At 39.8% G+C, this 17,684-nt stretch overlaps 3 protein-coding genes across 4 annotated transcripts; 2 read left to right on the forward strand and 1 right to left on the reverse strand.

Annotated features, from left to right (window-relative positions):
* The first annotated feature begins 66 nt into the window (after positions 1 to 66).
* On the forward strand, positions 67 to 2,316 carry LOC121787896. The gene is made up of 2 exons (XM_042186742.1): positions 67 to 2,020; positions 2,087 to 2,316. Exons 1-2 carry the CDS (start codon positions 67 to 69, stop codon positions 2,314 to 2,316), a joined length of 2,184 nt encoding a protein of 727 aa, XP_042042676.1.
* Positions 2,317 to 2,459: 143 nt separating this feature from the next.
* Positions 2,460 to 5,851, reverse strand: LOC121786230 (serine/threonine-protein phosphatase 7 long form homolog). 2 transcript variants are annotated; one of them, XM_042184821.1, is made up of 4 exons: positions 4,983 to 5,851; positions 3,676 to 4,506; positions 3,506 to 3,593; positions 2,460 to 3,445 (listed from the first exon to the last, which is right to left on the reverse strand). In XM_042184821.1, exons 2-4 carry the CDS (start codon positions 4,071 to 4,073, stop codon positions 3,320 to 3,322), a joined length of 612 nt encoding a protein of 203 aa, XP_042040755.1. In that variant the 5' UTR covers positions 4,074 to 4,506; positions 4,983 to 5,851; the 3' UTR covers positions 2,460 to 3,319. The 2 variants fall into 2 exon arrangements, with proteins under 2 accessions (XP_042040755.1, XP_042040754.1); XM_042184820.1 differs by having other exon boundaries at positions 2,460 to 3,593.
* A 6,790-nt stretch (positions 5,852 to 12,641) lies between these two features.
* On the forward strand, positions 12,642 to 14,302 carry LOC121787897 (GDSL esterase/lipase At5g08460-like). Its single transcript, XM_042186743.1, has 5 exons — positions 12,642 to 12,885; positions 12,990 to 13,117; positions 13,220 to 13,462; positions 13,547 to 13,787; positions 13,870 to 14,302. Exons 1-5 carry the CDS (start codon positions 12,642 to 12,644, stop codon positions 14,055 to 14,057), a joined length of 1,044 nt encoding a protein of 347 aa, XP_042042677.1. The 3' UTR covers positions 14,058 to 14,302.
* Positions 14,303 to 17,684: the final 3,382 nt, after the last annotated feature.

The following is a 17,684-nucleotide window of genomic DNA, read 5'->3' on the forward strand; positions in this document are numbered from 1 at the left end:
TTAACACATCTGGGAGAGAGGTTGATGAACCACTAGATGTACCAAATTTGACATGTGATGGTTATGATGGTTCTGATAATTGTGATGGTTCATGGGTCTGATAATGGTGATGGTGCAGATGGTTCTGATAATTGTGATGGTGCAGATAATGTTGGTGGTGCAGATGACTCTGATTGTGATGGTTCCGATGGTTCTCAACCAAGTGATCTTGATTATAGTGCAGAATCGTGTGAAGATTCTACAGACGATGAGGCACTTGATATGATGGTTGAGAAGTATGTACAACCATATGTTCGTGGGGAGCAATCTGTTCCCAACTATGTGCCTGAAGGGTTACCATTTTTTCGATCATTACCATGTGAAGGCAGCCGTGGTTACTTTTCAGAAGACCATGGATTGGTTGATGAAGATATGTGGTATTGGTATGAGGATAATCCGAGACATATAGATGTGGGAACAAAATTTGATAGCAAATTGCAGTTGAAAACTGCTATCACATTATGGCATGTGGGAACAGGTCGGATGTATGAGGTTATGGATAGTCATTCAAGAAGATGGCATGCAGTTTGTAGGGACCCATTTGGTCCGAAAAGAATAGGCAGGGACCTTGGGCAACGCTACCCATGTAATTGGGAGGTTAAAGCAACGTTTAAGAAACGTGATGGTAGCTGGTCTATCAACTCATGGGTTGATCGTCATTGCTGTATGGGAGATCACGATCCAAGTGAACATGTTAATCTTACATCATCCATGATTGCTCTCTGCATTCGAAGTCAAATTGAAAACGATGCAGCATTCAAGCCTTCTGCAGTACGTACATATATCAAAGATAAATTTCACGTGAAAATCAGCTACAAGAAAGCATGGTACGCTCGCAGAAAAGCTATTGAGCTTGTATATGGTGGGTGGGAGGGGTCCTTCAGACAACTCCCCAGCTACCTGTTGCAAACTCAAAATCCGGGGACAATCGTTGAGTGGTTGCATGACCCTGTATTGAGTCAAGGTAATACAAAGGTGTTCCGCTACGTATTTTGGGCATTTGGGCCAGCAATAGAGGCGTTCCAAGTAGCAAAGCCGGTCTTATCAGTTGATGGGACTCACCTGCGTGGAAGATTGAAAGGTAAACTACTTGCTGCAGTAGGTTACGATGCAAATAAGAATTGTTTGCCTGTTGCTTTTGCTATTGTCGATGAAGAAACAAACGAGAGTTGGAGTTGGTTTTTGAATCTTGTGAGAGTGCATATTATAAAGCATGACCAGGAAGTGTGCATAATAAGTGACAGACATCAAGGCATTATAAATGCCATGAAGGCTGATGTGTGGAAAGAGGCACCAGTTGGTTATCATCGATTCTGTTTAATTCACGTTAGATCGAATGTGTTACAAAGACACAAAGTCCCCGGAGTGAAGAAATGGGTATGGATAATGGGTGAAGTGAGTGAGGAGCGGAGATATTGGACTGCAAGGCGTGAATTAGAAAAGGTGAGTCCAGAAGCTCTGAGGTATCTCGAAACCACCATAGATAGATCGCAATGGACTATGGCACACGATGAATTTCGTCGATGGGGTGAGACATCTACTAACATGGCCGAGTGTTATAATAATGTGTTGTTAGCTGCGAGGGAACTCCCAATTAGAGCTATCGTTGATATTACATTCTGGCGGACCATCAACTGGTTTGTTAACCGAACGACTCTAGCCAAACAATGTCAGACGCCTTTGACACCGTGGGCTTGGGAGTTATTTCAGAAGAATGACCAACGAGTGAGACGTCATCATGTTAGGACTACAAGCATAGCACGTGGCATCTATGATGTGCTAACCTATCACAGAGGTCCGGGTAGAGGCCATAATATACATGTTGTAGATTACCGTGAAAAGATATGCTCATGTGGAAAGTGGCAGACCTGGAGAATGCCTTGCTCTCACGCTGTTGCGGTGCTGAGAGAACGCAGTGATGACATCTTTAGTCATGTTGATACACGATACCACACAGATGTTTGGATTCACCAGTACGCAGGTATGTTGTCTAAATACTTTGTATTCTTTCATTTTTATCATGTCTTACATCTGCACTTTTATGCAGCTGTGTTCCGTCCACTGAGACACCAAGATTATTGGTATGAACCTGAATGGACACTGGAATGTTCACCAGCACGGCTACTTCCTCGTTCACGTGGGCGATACAACAGAAGGAGGATACACAACCAAATGGATGAGCGCGAAAAAAATGCGCCAAGAGCTTCTCCTCGATGCCGCCTTTGTGGAGAGACCGGCCATAATAGAAGAAAGTGCACTTTAGGACGTGTTATGTAGTTATTTTATGTTTGAGAATCGTGATTGAGGGTTGGAGTTTATTATGTGTTTGAACCAAGATTAAGCCTGAAATGACATTCTTAAGTAATATTGTTTACAAAAAATTCGACAGAGTTTACTTTATTTATTGATCAATCCACCTGTAATAAATCAATCAACATATAATAAGTCAACAGTACATCTCAAATCAATCCACCAGTAATAAATAGACAATACATCTAATGATATTATTCTACTTAAATGACGAAGGTGTATATTTACTCGGGCCTTTTCCTCTGTTGTCACGGCTAGACCTTCTACGTGGGAACATACCCATAATTGTCTGAGACAAACTTGGTCTGGAGCGTTCCTTATCGGGACGGGATGTATGTGAACTGCTACTAGGTCGATCGAGTTGAACACTACTCCTAGGAGGGTCAATATGCTCTCTCCTCGTGGGGCGCTCTATGTAGGCACTACTCCTAGGAGCAACATCATCATCATCATCATCATCATCAGCATCATCATCATCATCATCATCAGCAGCAGCATCATCATCATCATTTGTTGGAGAGTGCACGATATGGACATCCGAAAAGAATGAATCCTGTGTAGTAGGATTCCATGGTAGCCCAACTCTATCTAATGGAGTCACCCAACTAGACTGTGGCGCATCTGACCAAGTAGGAAACCAACTAGAGGGATCTGGTGCTGGTGGATTTTGCATTTCGGGCTCACCAGCAAAATTGTCGATGAGTGCATCCAAATCTATGTTATCATCTGAATTAATATTTTCTTCATTTGCTGCTTGTGATGACCCTGGCATGTCTTGGGACATTCTGAAATGCCGTGAATAACCATGCCCGCCTGTTCGGATACCTCTCTGGCCAATACCGCGAGCTCTTCGGATAAACCCCCGGGACATATCCACATCAGTGCGCTGTGGAAGGTATGACCGTGCGTTCACTCTCACCGCACTCGGTGAGGCAGTTAAGAGCAAGACTGTTAATCTCGTGCAACAATCCTACGGCGTCTGCTGGGTCAAAACCGCGCGACATATGAAATATACGTGCCAATGTCTCCGCCTGTAACTAATAAAACATGCATATTTGGGGGCTCTTTGACGGTCCACGTAGGGCATCCAAATAAACTACAATAACAAGTTTATATTAAAATTACCCAAATATATATCAAACATTATTCATTTTACCTGGCTATTTTGGAGTAATGACAACTGTTCACGATAATGTCGAACCGAAAGTTTGGGGGCTCTGTTTATCATATAGGACTCAGTCCACCTACAATAACAAAAGATGTCAATTAAATATATTGTCATTAAATACACAAATGAGAGGAAACAACCAAACTTAAGAAACTTACATTAATGCACATGGCGTGTTGTTTGTATGTATACGTGCCGTTGTAAAATCCGGTCTCAAAGTGGGCATTCTCTCCCACGCCCAAAGCTGAAGGAGCACTGACGGACCTCCAATGTCTGTCCTTTTGCCCATAGACGCCTCACAGAGATTATGGTATAATGTAGCAAGTGCAGCACTCGCCCAACTAATCATAGAGGCAGCCTCTACATCTCGAAGTTGGGTCAACCACATGAGAGGTATCTTACACCCTGAGCCGTCGGGTAAGATCAACCCTCCCAATAGCACAAGCACAATCATACGTGCCCGTTGAATGTAGGCTTCATCTTCGAGACCATCTCCTAACGGTTGAATTGTCATCCTATGTATTAGCGCGGATGCCAAGATACCGTTTTCCTTCATCTCGCTTTGAAGGGGATGGAAGCCCAAGAGCTCTTCACATAAACCCCTCTACCCAGTTTCACAAAACCCATTTCCTGTGAAGGGTACTCCATCTACACGTAAAGCCCATAATACTTGAACGTCTTGTAATGTAATGGTAGTTTCCCCTACGGGAAGATGGAATGTATGAGTCTCTGGCCTCCAACGCTCAACTAAAGCTGTGATCAACGAATGATCTACATCCAGAGCCTTACCACAGAAAAGAACTCCACCTAAACCAAACCTACAAACATAATCAATCACGCGTCTTTGATGATTATCGATTTCCCAGAAATGTCCCTCAAAGCGCCGAATATTGAACGAGGTTGTTTCCTGGCCTGCCCACGCCTTGCGTGATATATGACTGTGCTGATAATGCAAAACAGAAGGATCTTCTGGTCCATATCGCGACATCCTAATATAATCAAAATTTAACATGTTTAATTATAAACGAAATTTTATTAAAAAAATTTCACTTAATAAATTCAACCAAATTCAACAAATTAACATCAAATTCAACAAATTAACACCATGTTCAACCATATTCAATAATTCAACAATAGTTCAACCAAATTCAATAATTCAACAAAATATCAATCACATTCACCACATTAACACCAAATGCAACAAAATAACACCAAATTCAACAAAACATCAACCAAATTTAATCACCACATTAACACCAAATGCAACTAAATAACACCAAATTCAACAAAACATCAACCAAATTGAATAATTCAACATCAAATACAACCAAATTCAAGATAAAATCAACCAAATTGAATAATTCAACACCAAATTCAACAAAATGATTTCTACCCCACGAACCCTAACTATTATAACCCCGCCTAAAATATACCAATAAAAACGAAAATAAGGGTTGAAAGTTACCTAACAACACTTCAAATTGGAATGGGAGAGCTAATTAGCGGACTAGGCTTCGAATTTGGCTGGTTGGGCAGAATTTTCGCTGATTTTCTTCTCTTCTTCGCGTAATGTCGTATGTTCTGCCGTCTGGAGTGATTTTGTGGAGCAAGGAGACACGCGAGAGCGTGTTGCGTGTTTGCTTTAAACACGCGAGAGGAAGACGCGTCTCTTCTTTAATACACGCGAGAGGAAGACGCGTCTCTTCCTTTTAACACGCGAGAGGAATATGCGTCTATACTTTTAAGACACGCGAGAAGCTCTCGCGTCTATACCATGGCTGGAATCTTTTTTTTCAGGGTCCAAATGGCGGATACATTTTGCCATAACGTCCCTTCTTGGAATTTTGCCAAGAATACAGAGAGTATAACCATCGGGCTTGACATTCATTGCAAGCATTCGTCGGATCTGTGCAATGCCTTGATCAAAAAAATCATTCTTGAAATAGCCATCAATGATAGAATTCCAAAGCGCGACGTCGGAAGTCAAAATCTCGCGTTCAGGCATAAAATCAAACACTTGGAGTGCAGTAGCGAGCGAGCCACATTTTACATACATCTGGACAAGCGCGGTGACGATGTAAGGATCGAATAAAAGGCCCAATTTGATGACAGTGGAGTGAAGCGTGCTTCCATAGATGGAATTGGAGAGGGAAGCGCAGGATTTGAGTAGAGAAGGAAAAATGAATCTTGAGGTGATGTAATTTGGGGAGTAGAGATGCTCCGAGTATTTAAACGCAGCAATAGATAAATGAAACGCAGGATTTGAGTAGAGAGGGAAGCGCAGTATTTAAACGCAGCAATAGATAAATGAAACGCAGCAATAGATAAATGAAACGCAGGATTTAAAATGTAAGGTATTTTAATTTCTTTTTTAGTAAAAACAAATTTTTTCTTGCTCTTGTTTGTTCTCTGTTATACTTAATTCTAACCAGTTCACTTAATAAATGGAGTATCATTTTTTTCTTAATCATGTGCCGAAAAGAAATTGATCACTGGCGAGAACGAAGGAAGTAACTTTTATTGTGATCAAACCTAGCCGTTGCAAAGATGATAAATGTTCTTAATAAAAGAAATTATATTGATGTATAAAAGTTATGGCCAAAAAGAAAAGAGAATATGGTCCGCTCTGACCAGGTTTACCCCGAGCACGGGCCGATGGGACCCGCACACAGCCCATGTGCGAGTGCGCTCATTTAACTACTATCCCTTCGTCAAATTGCATCACGGAAGAATTTGTGGGTTTCAGGCTTTCAGCTTTCGACCCCTCTTTACATATGTTAATGCAAAGTCAGAATAGCATTCTTAGGTTCATGAAAACATTAAGACCATAAAAGATTTCACATAGCTATCCACCAACCTACAACATTATATTACAAAATCTACAACCTTTTATCCACCTAAAAAGTGAAAGTACTCCAACTCCCACCATAAAATAAATTCTTTTGTGCTTATACATTTATTTGATTGACTATCTTATGAAGGCATGTGAATTTTAATACCATAATCGAGTGATTAGCAGTTTAATTTGAGATAATTTCAAATTAAAATTATGCATTCAAATTTAGAAGAACTAAAAATTTGTTTGAAATCCGAAAATAAGTGATCACGGATATAGAAATATTCCTTTAAAAATAAAACTCATTTCTATTTTAGTCTGTCCCTCAAAAGTTATGCATTTTCTATTTTAAAAAACTTTTTTTATCTCTAGGGATGTATGACATATTCTCCACTAAATAAGACTTCAATCATTTTTTTCTTTCTCTCTCCCTTTATCAGTTGTGCATTTAATTTAAAGGGCGAAGAGAATAAAAAATTATGTTAAATGATGTATTAGAATCAAAATACATTTATAAACAAAAGTATTAGAATCAAAACTAATTGAGTTGTTGTAATGTAGTTATTTATCTTTAAATTTGATTTTATTTCTTTTAATATAATAACTTAAATCGTAAAGTCTAAAAAATGATGATTAGATATGTGCAAACTAATACAGTGTTGTACTTGAAATTTTATCTATGATAGTATTAAACTAAAGGTGAGGAGATTGAAATTATAGTGTGTGCACTTTATACTCCTACAAGAATTAAAATTTGGACAGGAGATTGAAATTATAGTGTGTGCACTTTATAATTATACTCCTACAAGAATTAAAATTTGGACAATTTGGTGACAAGTGTTCCACCTTTGATTTAAAAATGGAAAGAAAAAAATTGTAAATTAAAAGAAGAAAGCAAAATTGATGAAAAAGAATTTCTCATCGGCTGCCTAGCATGTGGGGTTTAATTATTTAAACTTGAGTTAGTTTAGTATCATAAAATTCGCCCCTGCCCCAGTAAACCAGGGTCTTGGTTTACTCAAACTATGTAAGTAATAAATTTAACTTAATCAAATTTCTACAATCTATTATTTTAATATGCAAAAAAGAAATCGAATTAGATAAGAATTGTTATTATTGTCAAAGATACCGAATTCAAGACTTGCCAAATAAAGAGGAGTCATTAGTGGAGAAAGATATGTAATTGATAGGCAATTAATGTGTAATACATAGCCCTAGAATAGATTGATCTATTACCTAAATTACACTGTAATCTTCTCTACTTAAAGGAGAAGAAACCGTGACATTATATACAAGAAAAAATACAAACCATTAATCTTCTCCCAAAAGCTTTTTCACTCAGAATTGTTCCATGCATCGCCTAACTCTCGATTACCATCGTTGAGATGGTATCAAAGCAGGAAATCAACAAAAAGCCTCAAATGGAGGTCAGTCAAATACACACTCTCGAGCTATTGATCGGGTCTATCTCAAATCTAATTGATTTGTACAAAGCCAACACAAATCAAAACCAAAAATCCTACCACGCGAAGAAAACCAGCGGTGAATCTGCCACTGCTCCGAAGAAGACCAGCAGTGGCGCTGCCTCCTGCTCGCGTAACCACCGCAACGGTGCTGCTGCTGGGAATAACAACCCAAGAGGAGAATCCCCTGCAGCCGTATTTGGAGAAAGCGGTGAGGCTATCGTCGGGGCGCCAGGAGGTGCTGTCGGAGAGGGTATTGCAGCAGGAGGGGTAGCCAGTGAGGAGGTCGTCGGGAAAGAAGCGGAGGATGCAGTAGTCTTCTGCCGGCCAGCAAGTCCGGCACCATCCTCAGCCTCAGAAGCATGCCGGCCATCGAAGAGCCTCCAGCCTCCAGCCTCGGAAGCATGTCGTCCTCAGCGTCCCTCCCGTGAAATGACGACGCCTTCTCCGACAAGCGATAGAGCCTATCCATCGAAGAGCATCGACGGCAGCGGCAGCTTTGCGGTGGGAAACCGGGAAGAAGTGAAGAAGAATGAAGGGGAGGCGGCTAGGGTTCCCACAGGCGAAAGGGGGAAGACGACTAGGCATTCATTCCGACGCCCTATACACTCCCCACTCTCCAAAATCCAAAAAGGAACCCCACACAAAACCGAAATCCCAATCCAGATCCCTCCCACAAAATATCCCCAATTTCTACCCTCTCAGTTTCGAAAATTTCAAAATAACCCCCACTCAGAAGGAAACCTACAAATTCACCCCCAAACTTCCGGTTTATTGCACTTTAGTCCTCACAGAAGGGAAAAACCAACAAACTCACCCTCAGTCGCCAAAACCTTACAAATTGTACCCCAGACTTCAAAAAACATCGATTTCCAGCCAACTATACCCTGTCAAAACTCATTCGAAGCCTTAGCCTATTCCTCTACGTCTAACTCAGGACCTAAAGACACTCACTGGATTTTTGACTGTGGGGCAACCGATACCATTTCATTCGAAGCCTCAGACTTTGTATCTATTGCCAATTCAAAAAAATCCTATGTCCAAACCGCCAGTGGGGACCTAGCCCGAGTTATGGGAGCAGGCACAATAAATATTTCGCCAACTCTGCGTCTTTCTAATTGTCTTTTTGTTCCGTCGTTATCTCATAAGTTATTATCCATTAGTCATGTGACTAGAGAACTGAACTGCAAATTACTAATGCAGCCTCGATTTTGCATGTTACAGGATATCAAGACGGGGACGATAGTTGGGCGTGGCACTGAGCGAAGCGGACTGTACTATGTAGACGAGATAGCCCAACAGAGTGCTGCAAGGATGCTGACTCCCGGACCGACAGACAGACAGGCTTGGCTTTGGCATCGTCGGTTAGGGCACCCCTCTTTGGGATATTTCCGTCTTCTTTTTCCTAAATTAGCTAGATCCTTGAACTCTTTTAATTGTGATACATGTGTGTTGGCCAAAAACCATAGACATTCTTTCAAGTTGAACAATACGAGAGTAAAATCTCCTTTTGCTTTAGTACACTCTGATGTTTGGGGGGTCCTGCTCCTATCACTGGGGGCCAAGGTTTTCGATATTTTGTACTTTTTATTGATGACTATTCCCGCATGACCTGGATCTATTTTTTGAAAAATAAAAATGAAGTGTTTGATAAGTTTGTTGATTTCTATAACCTTATTCAAACCCAGTATAACTGCACCATCCAGACCCTTAGATCGGACAATGGGGGGGAATTTGTCAACAATAGGATGCAAGAATTTTTTAGGACAAAGGGACTAGTCCACCAAACCACGTGTGCTTACAATCCAGAACAAAATGGGGTAGCCGAAAGAAAAAACCGTTACATTCTTGAAATTACCCGGGCCCTGTTGATAGAATCCAAGGTACCCAAATTTTTTTGGCCAGAAGCTATAGCAACTGCTGTCTACCTCATAAATCGACTACCCACTGGCATACTTAGCTTCAAAACTCCCTTAGATATTTTTTCCCAGCACTTCGACATTCCATCTTCTCTATCCCTTGAACCCAAAGTTTTCGGATGCTCGGTCTTTGTCCACATTCCTAAACACGAACGTTCGAAATTTGATCCCTGTGCCCTAAAATGTGTCTTCCTTGGCTATGGAAAAAATCAAAAAGGTTACCGATGCTATGACCCAAGAACCCGTAAAATATATACAACCATGAACTGTGATTTTGTGGAAGGGGAATACTTCTACGCCCAATCTAGCGGTCAGGGGGAGATACAACCTTCAGACAACACTCCAGCAGATGACCTTCTAGATTGGCTACCGGACATTCAAAACTACCAATTAGGGGGAGAGTCACCACGGGAACCACCGATAGGGGGAGAGTCACAGCCAAGCCCTGTCACAGATGTTGGTCCACCTGAGGAAGTTAGCAACACCGCCGGGCCATCAAATCCACTAATACAGAACGACGAGCAAGGTGACACTAATCAACCGTCAACCCCGCCTTTGATTCCTGAGGTAACCAGTTCAGTTTTTGATAATATACCCGTGGACGACACTAACCTTGACAGAGGAGATAATGAGGACAGTGGAACCAGTGGAGGAAGCGAGAAGAATCCATACGAGTTGCCCCAGAGGATAACCAGAGGAGTGCCTCCTCGACGGTACTCCCCGGACTGGAGAGGGAAGAAGGCAAAATACGCAATATCCAATATTGCGCAATGTCACCTATCAGAAATGGCCCGGGCCTTTGAGATGGCTTTATATGAGGAAGAAGACATCCCACAATCATTTGAGGAAGCAAGCAAACACAAACACTGGAGAGAAGCTATGAAGAAAGAAATAGACGCTCTAGTCAAGAATGGCACATGGGAGAAATGTACGCTGCCAAAAGGAAAAAAGCCAGTTGGATGCCGGTGGATATTCACCATAAAAAGAAGAGCAGATGGTTCAATCGAGAGATACAAGGCGAGACTCGTGGCAAAAGGATACACCCAAGTATATGGAGTGGATTATGAAGAGACCTTCTCCCCCGTGGCTAAAATGGAGACTGTGCGAGCACTACTATCTGTAGCAGCATGCAAAGACTGGAACCTACACCAATTTGATGTGACGAATGCCTTCCTACATGGAGAACTAGAACAGAACAAGGAAGTATACATGGAGGTCCCACCAGGCTTTGCCGGAGAATTTGGAGAAGGAGAAGGTTGTCGTCTGCGGAGAACCTTGTACGGGTTAAAGCAGTCTCCCCGGGTCTGGTTCGGCCGGTTCTGTCAAGCCATGTTCAAGCACGGATTTCAACAAAGCCAGTCTGACCACACACTCTTCACAAAAAGGAGAGACAACAAGGTAACATGTCTGATTATTTATGTTGATGACATGATTATCACTGGAGATGATATAGAGGAAATCCAGAAGTTGAAAGAAAATTTGTTCAAGGAATTTGAGATGAAAGATCTAGGAGCATTGAAGTACTTCTTGGGGATAGAAATGTTGAGATCCAAGCACGGAATATTCCTAAGGCAAAAGAAATATGTCCTAGACCTGTTAGCTGAAACTGGTCTCCTCGAATGCAAGCCAGCTGACACTCCGATGATTCCCAACCATGGTTTGAAGTTAGAGGAAGGAGTAGAACTCACTGACAGAGAGAGGTACCAACGACTGGTTGGAAAACTCATTTATCTCTCACACACTAGACCCGACATTGCATATGCTGTTGGCATTGTGAGCCAGTTCATGCACAAACCACAGGTGAATCACATGGAAGCAGCTTTAAGGATCGTGCGGTACTTGAAAGGCACTGTAGGATATGGAGTATTCCTAGCAAAGAAAGAAGACTTGGAGATTGATGGATACACTGATGCTGACTGGGCAAGTAACCCGGTGGATAGAAAATCTACAGGAGGCTACTTCACCTTCATAGGGGGAAACTTGGTTACGTGGAGGAGTAAGAAACAAAAGGTAGTAGCTCTATCTAGTGCCGAGGCCGAGTTCCGAGGAATGAAAAGCGGACTCATGGAAATCATATGGCTAAGAAGGTTACTTACAGAAATTGACTTCCCACCTACTCGAAAGAGTCAATTGTTCTGCGACAACAAGGCTGCGATTAGCATTTCAGAAAACCCAGTACAACATGACAGAACAAAACATGTGGAAGTCGATCGACACTTCATCAAGGAAAAACTGGAAGGAGGGATTATCGAGTTCCCATTTGTCCATTCAGAAGAGCAACTTGCTGACATATTAACCAAGGCTGTTCACCCAAAGGTCTTTAAAGAAGTATTGGCCAAGTTAAGCATTGGAGATACCATTGCTCAACTTGAGGGGGAGTGTCAAAGATACCGAATTCAAGACTTGCCAAATAAAGAGGAGTCATTAGTGGAGAAAGATATGTAATTGATAGGCAATTAATGTGTAATACATAGCCCTAGAATAGATTGATCTATTACCTAAATTACACTGTAATCTTCTCTACTTAAAGGAGAAGAAACCGTGACATTATATACAAGAAAAAATACAAACCATTAATCTTCTCCCAAAAGCTTTTTCACTCAGAATTGTTCCATGCATCGCCTAACTCTCGATTACCATCGTTGAGAATTATAATATACAAAAAGAAGTCGTAGCAGACCCTACTCAGTCATACTACCAAGCGGCGTACGAGGCAGCGAACCACAATGCATTAAACACAGTTATGAATAATTGAATGCAATTACAATTATGCAAACTTTACGCTGCATATTGTCATTTTTATAGTAGCTATATTATTCTAGGTTAAAAAGTCGAGGAAAGAGTTAGTTAACACTTAACACTATATAAAGACACACTTGCTAAGAATGGATGAACCACACACAACAATGATGATGAAAGTTGCATGTTTGTGGATTTTGATCACTGCTGCTTCTTTGGCATTGGAAGCAAATGGTGATGCTACAAAATATACGGCAATGTACGTATTTGGAGATTCACTAACGGATGCAGGAAACAACAAGCATTTCATCGACAGTATAGCAAAAGCCGACTTCCTTCCTTATGGTATTGATTTTAGTGAAGGGCCTACTGGAAGATTCTCCAATGGCAAAATCGTCGTAGACTTCATTGGTACAGACACATCAATTACTATGATTTATTTTCTCATTTTCATATATACATAATTGTATTGTATTGTATTGTATTGTAATGTATGTATGCATGCATGCATGCAGCGGAGATGGTGGGACTTCCTCTTCTTCCATCATATGCAGATGTTGTTGCAAAAGGAGAGAGCATTCTGTATGGAGTAAATTATGCCTCAGCTGGTGCAGGAATTCTTCCCGAAACAGGATATCGATTTGTACTTTCTCTTCATCACTGCATGCTTATAATTAAGCTCTTGAGGCGCTGCATTTTTTAAGCTCTTCGTATAAGTTATCTGAAGTAGTAACACGATGAACAGGGGCGCGTCATCCCTTTCGAAGGACAGATTAACAACCTGAGGAAAACGGTGGATCAGTTGAGAGGGCAACTGCATGGGAATGAAGTGAGCAAGTATTTGGCAAATGCATTGGTTTTTGTGGATATTGGAGCAAATGACTACCTCAACAACTACGTGCAACCTATATACTACCCAAGCAGCCACATCTACAATGTTGAGCAATTTGCTGATCTCCTTATAACCCTCTATACAAAGCATATATTGGTAACCACATTTGAATATGTTTTACAAATTGTCTTAATATATAGTTACTTCTAGACACCAATTGGAAGTTGTTTGTCGACGCAGGAAATCCAAGGTTTGGGCCTGAGGAAGTTCTTGATAGTAGAGGCGTCGCCTATAGGTTGCAGCCCTATAAGAATTCACAACATGAAGTGTAACGCCACATTAAATCACATGGTAGCAATGTTTAATACACGGCTGAAATCTGTTGTGCACGACCTCAAGTCAAACTACCCTGGATCTACATTCAGCTATGCACCGTCGTTTCAAGTGTTTACAAGCTTGTTCGATAATGCTGAGGCCTACGGTAATTGAAGATTAATGTTTGTTTTAAATAAAAACTGTTTTTCTTATTGTGGGAATGAGTTAACTTTTGATGGATGGTGCAGGGTTCAAGGTGAAGGACAAAGCTTGTTGTGGGGGCAGTGCTGGTTCAAAAGGAACAAAGCCTGTGTGTTTTAAAAATACAGTACCATGTCGGAATAGAAATGAGTACTTGTTCTGGGATGGTGCTCATCCTACTGAGGCTGGCAACCGAATTCTTACTGCCCTCCTTCACAACACTACCTCCTTTTGAAAAATTGAGTGGTTGATCCAGATAAAATGTTACTACTACAAAATAAGGCTCAAATGAATGGGGTTGAAAGCTATATATTATTACAAGGCTTTTGTGTTGAATATGGTTAATTGGTTTAGTTATGTTTTTGTTGCCAAGTTGGAGTTGGGAATGAATGCGTTGGGTCCATCGCACGTGTTTATGTTGATGTAGTGCATAATTGTTATGAACACATGGTTATAACAACATTGAACTCTAATTTTTAATAAAAAAAATTTCTTAGTTTATTTGAAGTGTTTTAGATTGCGTGCTATAGTTATTGTGTATTTTAGAGCTTGTATATCAATAATAATTAGGTATTCCCTCTGTTCCAAGATAGTTGAGTCGTATTCCTTTTTTATTTGTCTCAATATAGTAAGGTCATTTCCCTTTATGGTAAAAGCTTTATTCTCTCTCTTACTTTTACTCTCTCTTACTTTATTCTTTCTCTTATTTTACTTTCTCTATTCTAACCTTATATAATACTCTCTCCGTCCCAAAGAAGATGACACACTTGAGAGATGACACGAGATTTTAGGAGATGTTGTTTTGTGTGTTAAGTGGTGAGAGAAAATATAATTTTTATAATTGATGTGAGAGGAAACTTTTTCCCAAAGAGGAAATGTGACATCTTTTATGGGACAAACAAAAAAGAAAAGTGTGACATTTACTATGGGACGGAGGGAGTATACTGTATAAAAATGATTGTTAAAAAAGAAAATAGAATATGGTCGGCTAATCAGGTTTGCCCCAAAAAAATATGCAACAATTATTGATGGTAGTTTGGACCATCAGTATTAAAATCTTGCATCTGCCATTAGCCCTGAGTACGGGCCGGATGGGACCTGCGCACTGTCCATGTGTGAGAGCGTGTATAGGAGTGAGCCATTAGCCCCGAGTAAAGGCCAAAACGGGTCCTGAAAATATGTCCATTATACGATTTTGGTCATATACTTTATCTTTTGAATTTTTGCATCCCGAACATTTCAACTCGGATTACAATTGATCCTATAGTTCCGTCAATTTAATAACGATCAACTGTTTTAACCCGATTTTGACCGATTAGAGCTGTTAATTATGATATTTAACTCACTAATTATATCATTAATTATTATTCTAATTTATTATTTAATAAAACAAAACAAATATGTTAAAAATAAATATAATAAAAACAAATGAAATTAAAATAACAAAATGAAACCAAAATGAAATTAAAACAAATCAAAATGAAATCAAAACAAATGAAATTAACGAGAAGGATAACAAATCAAAATGAAATCAAAACAAATGAAATTAACGACACTTACAAAAAAACGAATTATCTTCTCCCTCCCGCGACGAATCACCCTCCCCCCCTCCACTTCGATCGCCGGCGAATCCCATTCCTGTAAGAGGGATTAGAGTAGTTCTCGACGAAGCCTTGTACTTGACTAATACGGAGTGAAGCAAGTTTCTTGCAATTGCAAGACTCGTACCGGAATCGAAGGTCACGTTGACCGTCGCCACTCCCGCCGGACCCTTTGCTGAAAGTCGAACGCTCCATAACAAGGGTTCTTCGTTTACCCACTGAAAGATGAGAGTAAGGAAGAAGAAAGTGGGAAACGCGATGAGAGGAGAGGAAGGAAGAAGATGAAATGATTGGGGAACGCGATTTAAATTTCGGAACCCTAATCTTAAATTTAATTCATATATTTAAAATAAATAATTAAGGATATAATTAGGGAGTAAAAAATAATAATTAGTAGTTTAATTTGGTCAAAATCGGGATAAAACCCGTTGACCGTTAAAAACTAACGGAACTGTTAGTGTAGGACCAATTCTGATCCGAGTTGAAATGTTTGTGATGTAAAAATTCAAAAGATAAAGTATAAGACCAAAATCGTAAAATGAACATATGTTCAGGACCAGTTTTGGCCTTTACTCTAAAAATTATTGTAAAAAAAATAGAATATGGTCAGCTGACCAGGTTTGCCCCAAAAAAATATGCACAATTATTGATAGTAGTTTTAGAGATGCCCACCGGTTCCGGTTCCGGCGGTTAACCGGCGAACCGGAACCAGCGGTTCCGGTTCCGAACCGGAACCGTGGCAATTTTTCCGAACCGGAACCGTCGCAATTCGGGTCGCGGTCCGGTTCAGGTTCATGATTTTTCGAACCGGAACCGTCACCGAACCGGCGGTTCGGGACGGTTCGGAACCGCCGGTTAACCGGTGGAACCGCCGGTTCGGGTGCGTAAATCAAGGCGTCAGAGATGGGGCTGACGGCGGCAGCTTTTCAGCGGCAAAACCGGCCGGTTCCGGCGGTTTTTGGACCGGAAACCGGCGGTTAACCGTGAAAACCGGCGGTTCCGGCGGTTTTCCGCCAAAACCGCCGGTTTTTCCGGCGGTTCCGGTTCGGAACCGGCGGTTTCGCGGTTCGGTTGTATTTTTTTTTTTAATTTGAAATTTGGATTTATACAACAAATTGGAACAAGACAATGTATAATTCAAATAGAAATACGGCGAATAAGGAAAAAATGATATCTATTTTATTGAGTTTGAGTTGTAAGTTGTAACGGACAACGATACATTACAATTTACAATATGTATACAAGTATACAACATACAATAATGTAATATAAATTTGAAATTTGGACTTATACAATAAATTGGAACAAGATAATGGATAATTTAAATTGAAATAAGACGAATATGATGAAAATGATATCAATTTTATTGAATTTGAGTTGTAACGGACAACGATACATTACAATTTACAATACATATACAAGTATACAACATACAATAATGTAATATAAATTTGAAATTAAATTCTTCCATTTCCCCCCATTTTTTAATCTATAAATACCCCCCTCTATTCTCATTTACATTCACCACACTCTTATGTTAATAAGAGTTTCTCTCTTCAATCTCTCAATTCTCTCTCTTTGTCTCCAATTTCTCATTTGTGCTATTGTGCTTCCATTTAATTACTCAAGTGCTACTCTTATTACGCATTGTTATACACTTATACTTGTTCCCGTAGTTCTTCCATTTTTCCCTCCATTTCATGTTTTTTTATTTGTAAATTATATTACATTGTTGTATGTTGTATACTTGTATATGCATTGTAAATTGTAATGTATCGTTGTCCGTTACAACACAAATTCAATAAAATTGATATCATTTTCATCTTATTCGTCTTATTTCAATTTAAATTATCCATTGTCTTGTTCCAATTTATTGTATAAGTCCAAATTTCAAATTTATATTACATTATTGTATGTTGTATACTTGTATATGTATTGTAAATTGTAATGTATCGTTGTCCGTTACAACTCAAATTCAATAAAATTGATATCATTTTCACCTTCTTCGTCTTATTTCAATTTAAATTATCCATTGTCTTGTACTCTTGTTCCAATTTATTGTATAAGTCCAAAATTCAAATTTATATTACATTATTGTATGTTGTATACTTGTATATGTATTGTAAATTGTAATGTATCGTTGTCCGTTACAACTCAAATTCAATAAAATTGATATCATTTTCACCTTCTTCGTCTTATTTCAATTTAAATTATCCATTGTCTTGTACTCTTGTTCCAATTTATTGTATAAGTCCAAATTT

This window comes from Salvia splendens, chromosome 22, assembly GCF_004379255.2.
Source record: "Salvia splendens isolate huo1 chromosome 22, SspV2, whole genome shotgun sequence".
Classification (NCBI taxonomy): Eukaryota; Viridiplantae; Streptophyta; class Magnoliopsida; order Lamiales; family Lamiaceae; genus Salvia; species Salvia splendens.

Coding starts and splice junctions, on each gene's coding strand:
- LOC121786230 (XM_042184820.1), bottom strand. CDS start 3,220: ATGTCCCGGGGGTTTATCCGAAGAGCTCGCGGTATTGGCCAGAGAGGT.
- LOC121787897 (XM_042186743.1), top strand. CDS start 12,642: ATGATGATGAAAGTTGCATGTTTGTGGATTTTGATCACTGCTGCTTCT. Junction 13,118..13,219: donor CCGAAACAGGATATCGATTT/GTACTTTCTCTT, acceptor CACGATGAACAG/GGGCGCGTCATCCCTTTCGA. Junction 13,463..13,546: donor TCTATACAAAGCATATATTG/GTAACCACATTT, acceptor TTGTCGACGCAG/GAAATCCAAGGTTTGGGCCT.
- LOC121787896 (XM_042186742.1), top strand. CDS start 67: ATGGTTCTGATAATTGTGATGGTTCATGGGTCTGATAATGGTGATGGT. Junction 2,021..2,086: donor TTGGATTCACCAGTACGCAG/GTATGTTGTCTA, acceptor ACTTTTATGCAG/CTGTGTTCCGTCCACTGAGA.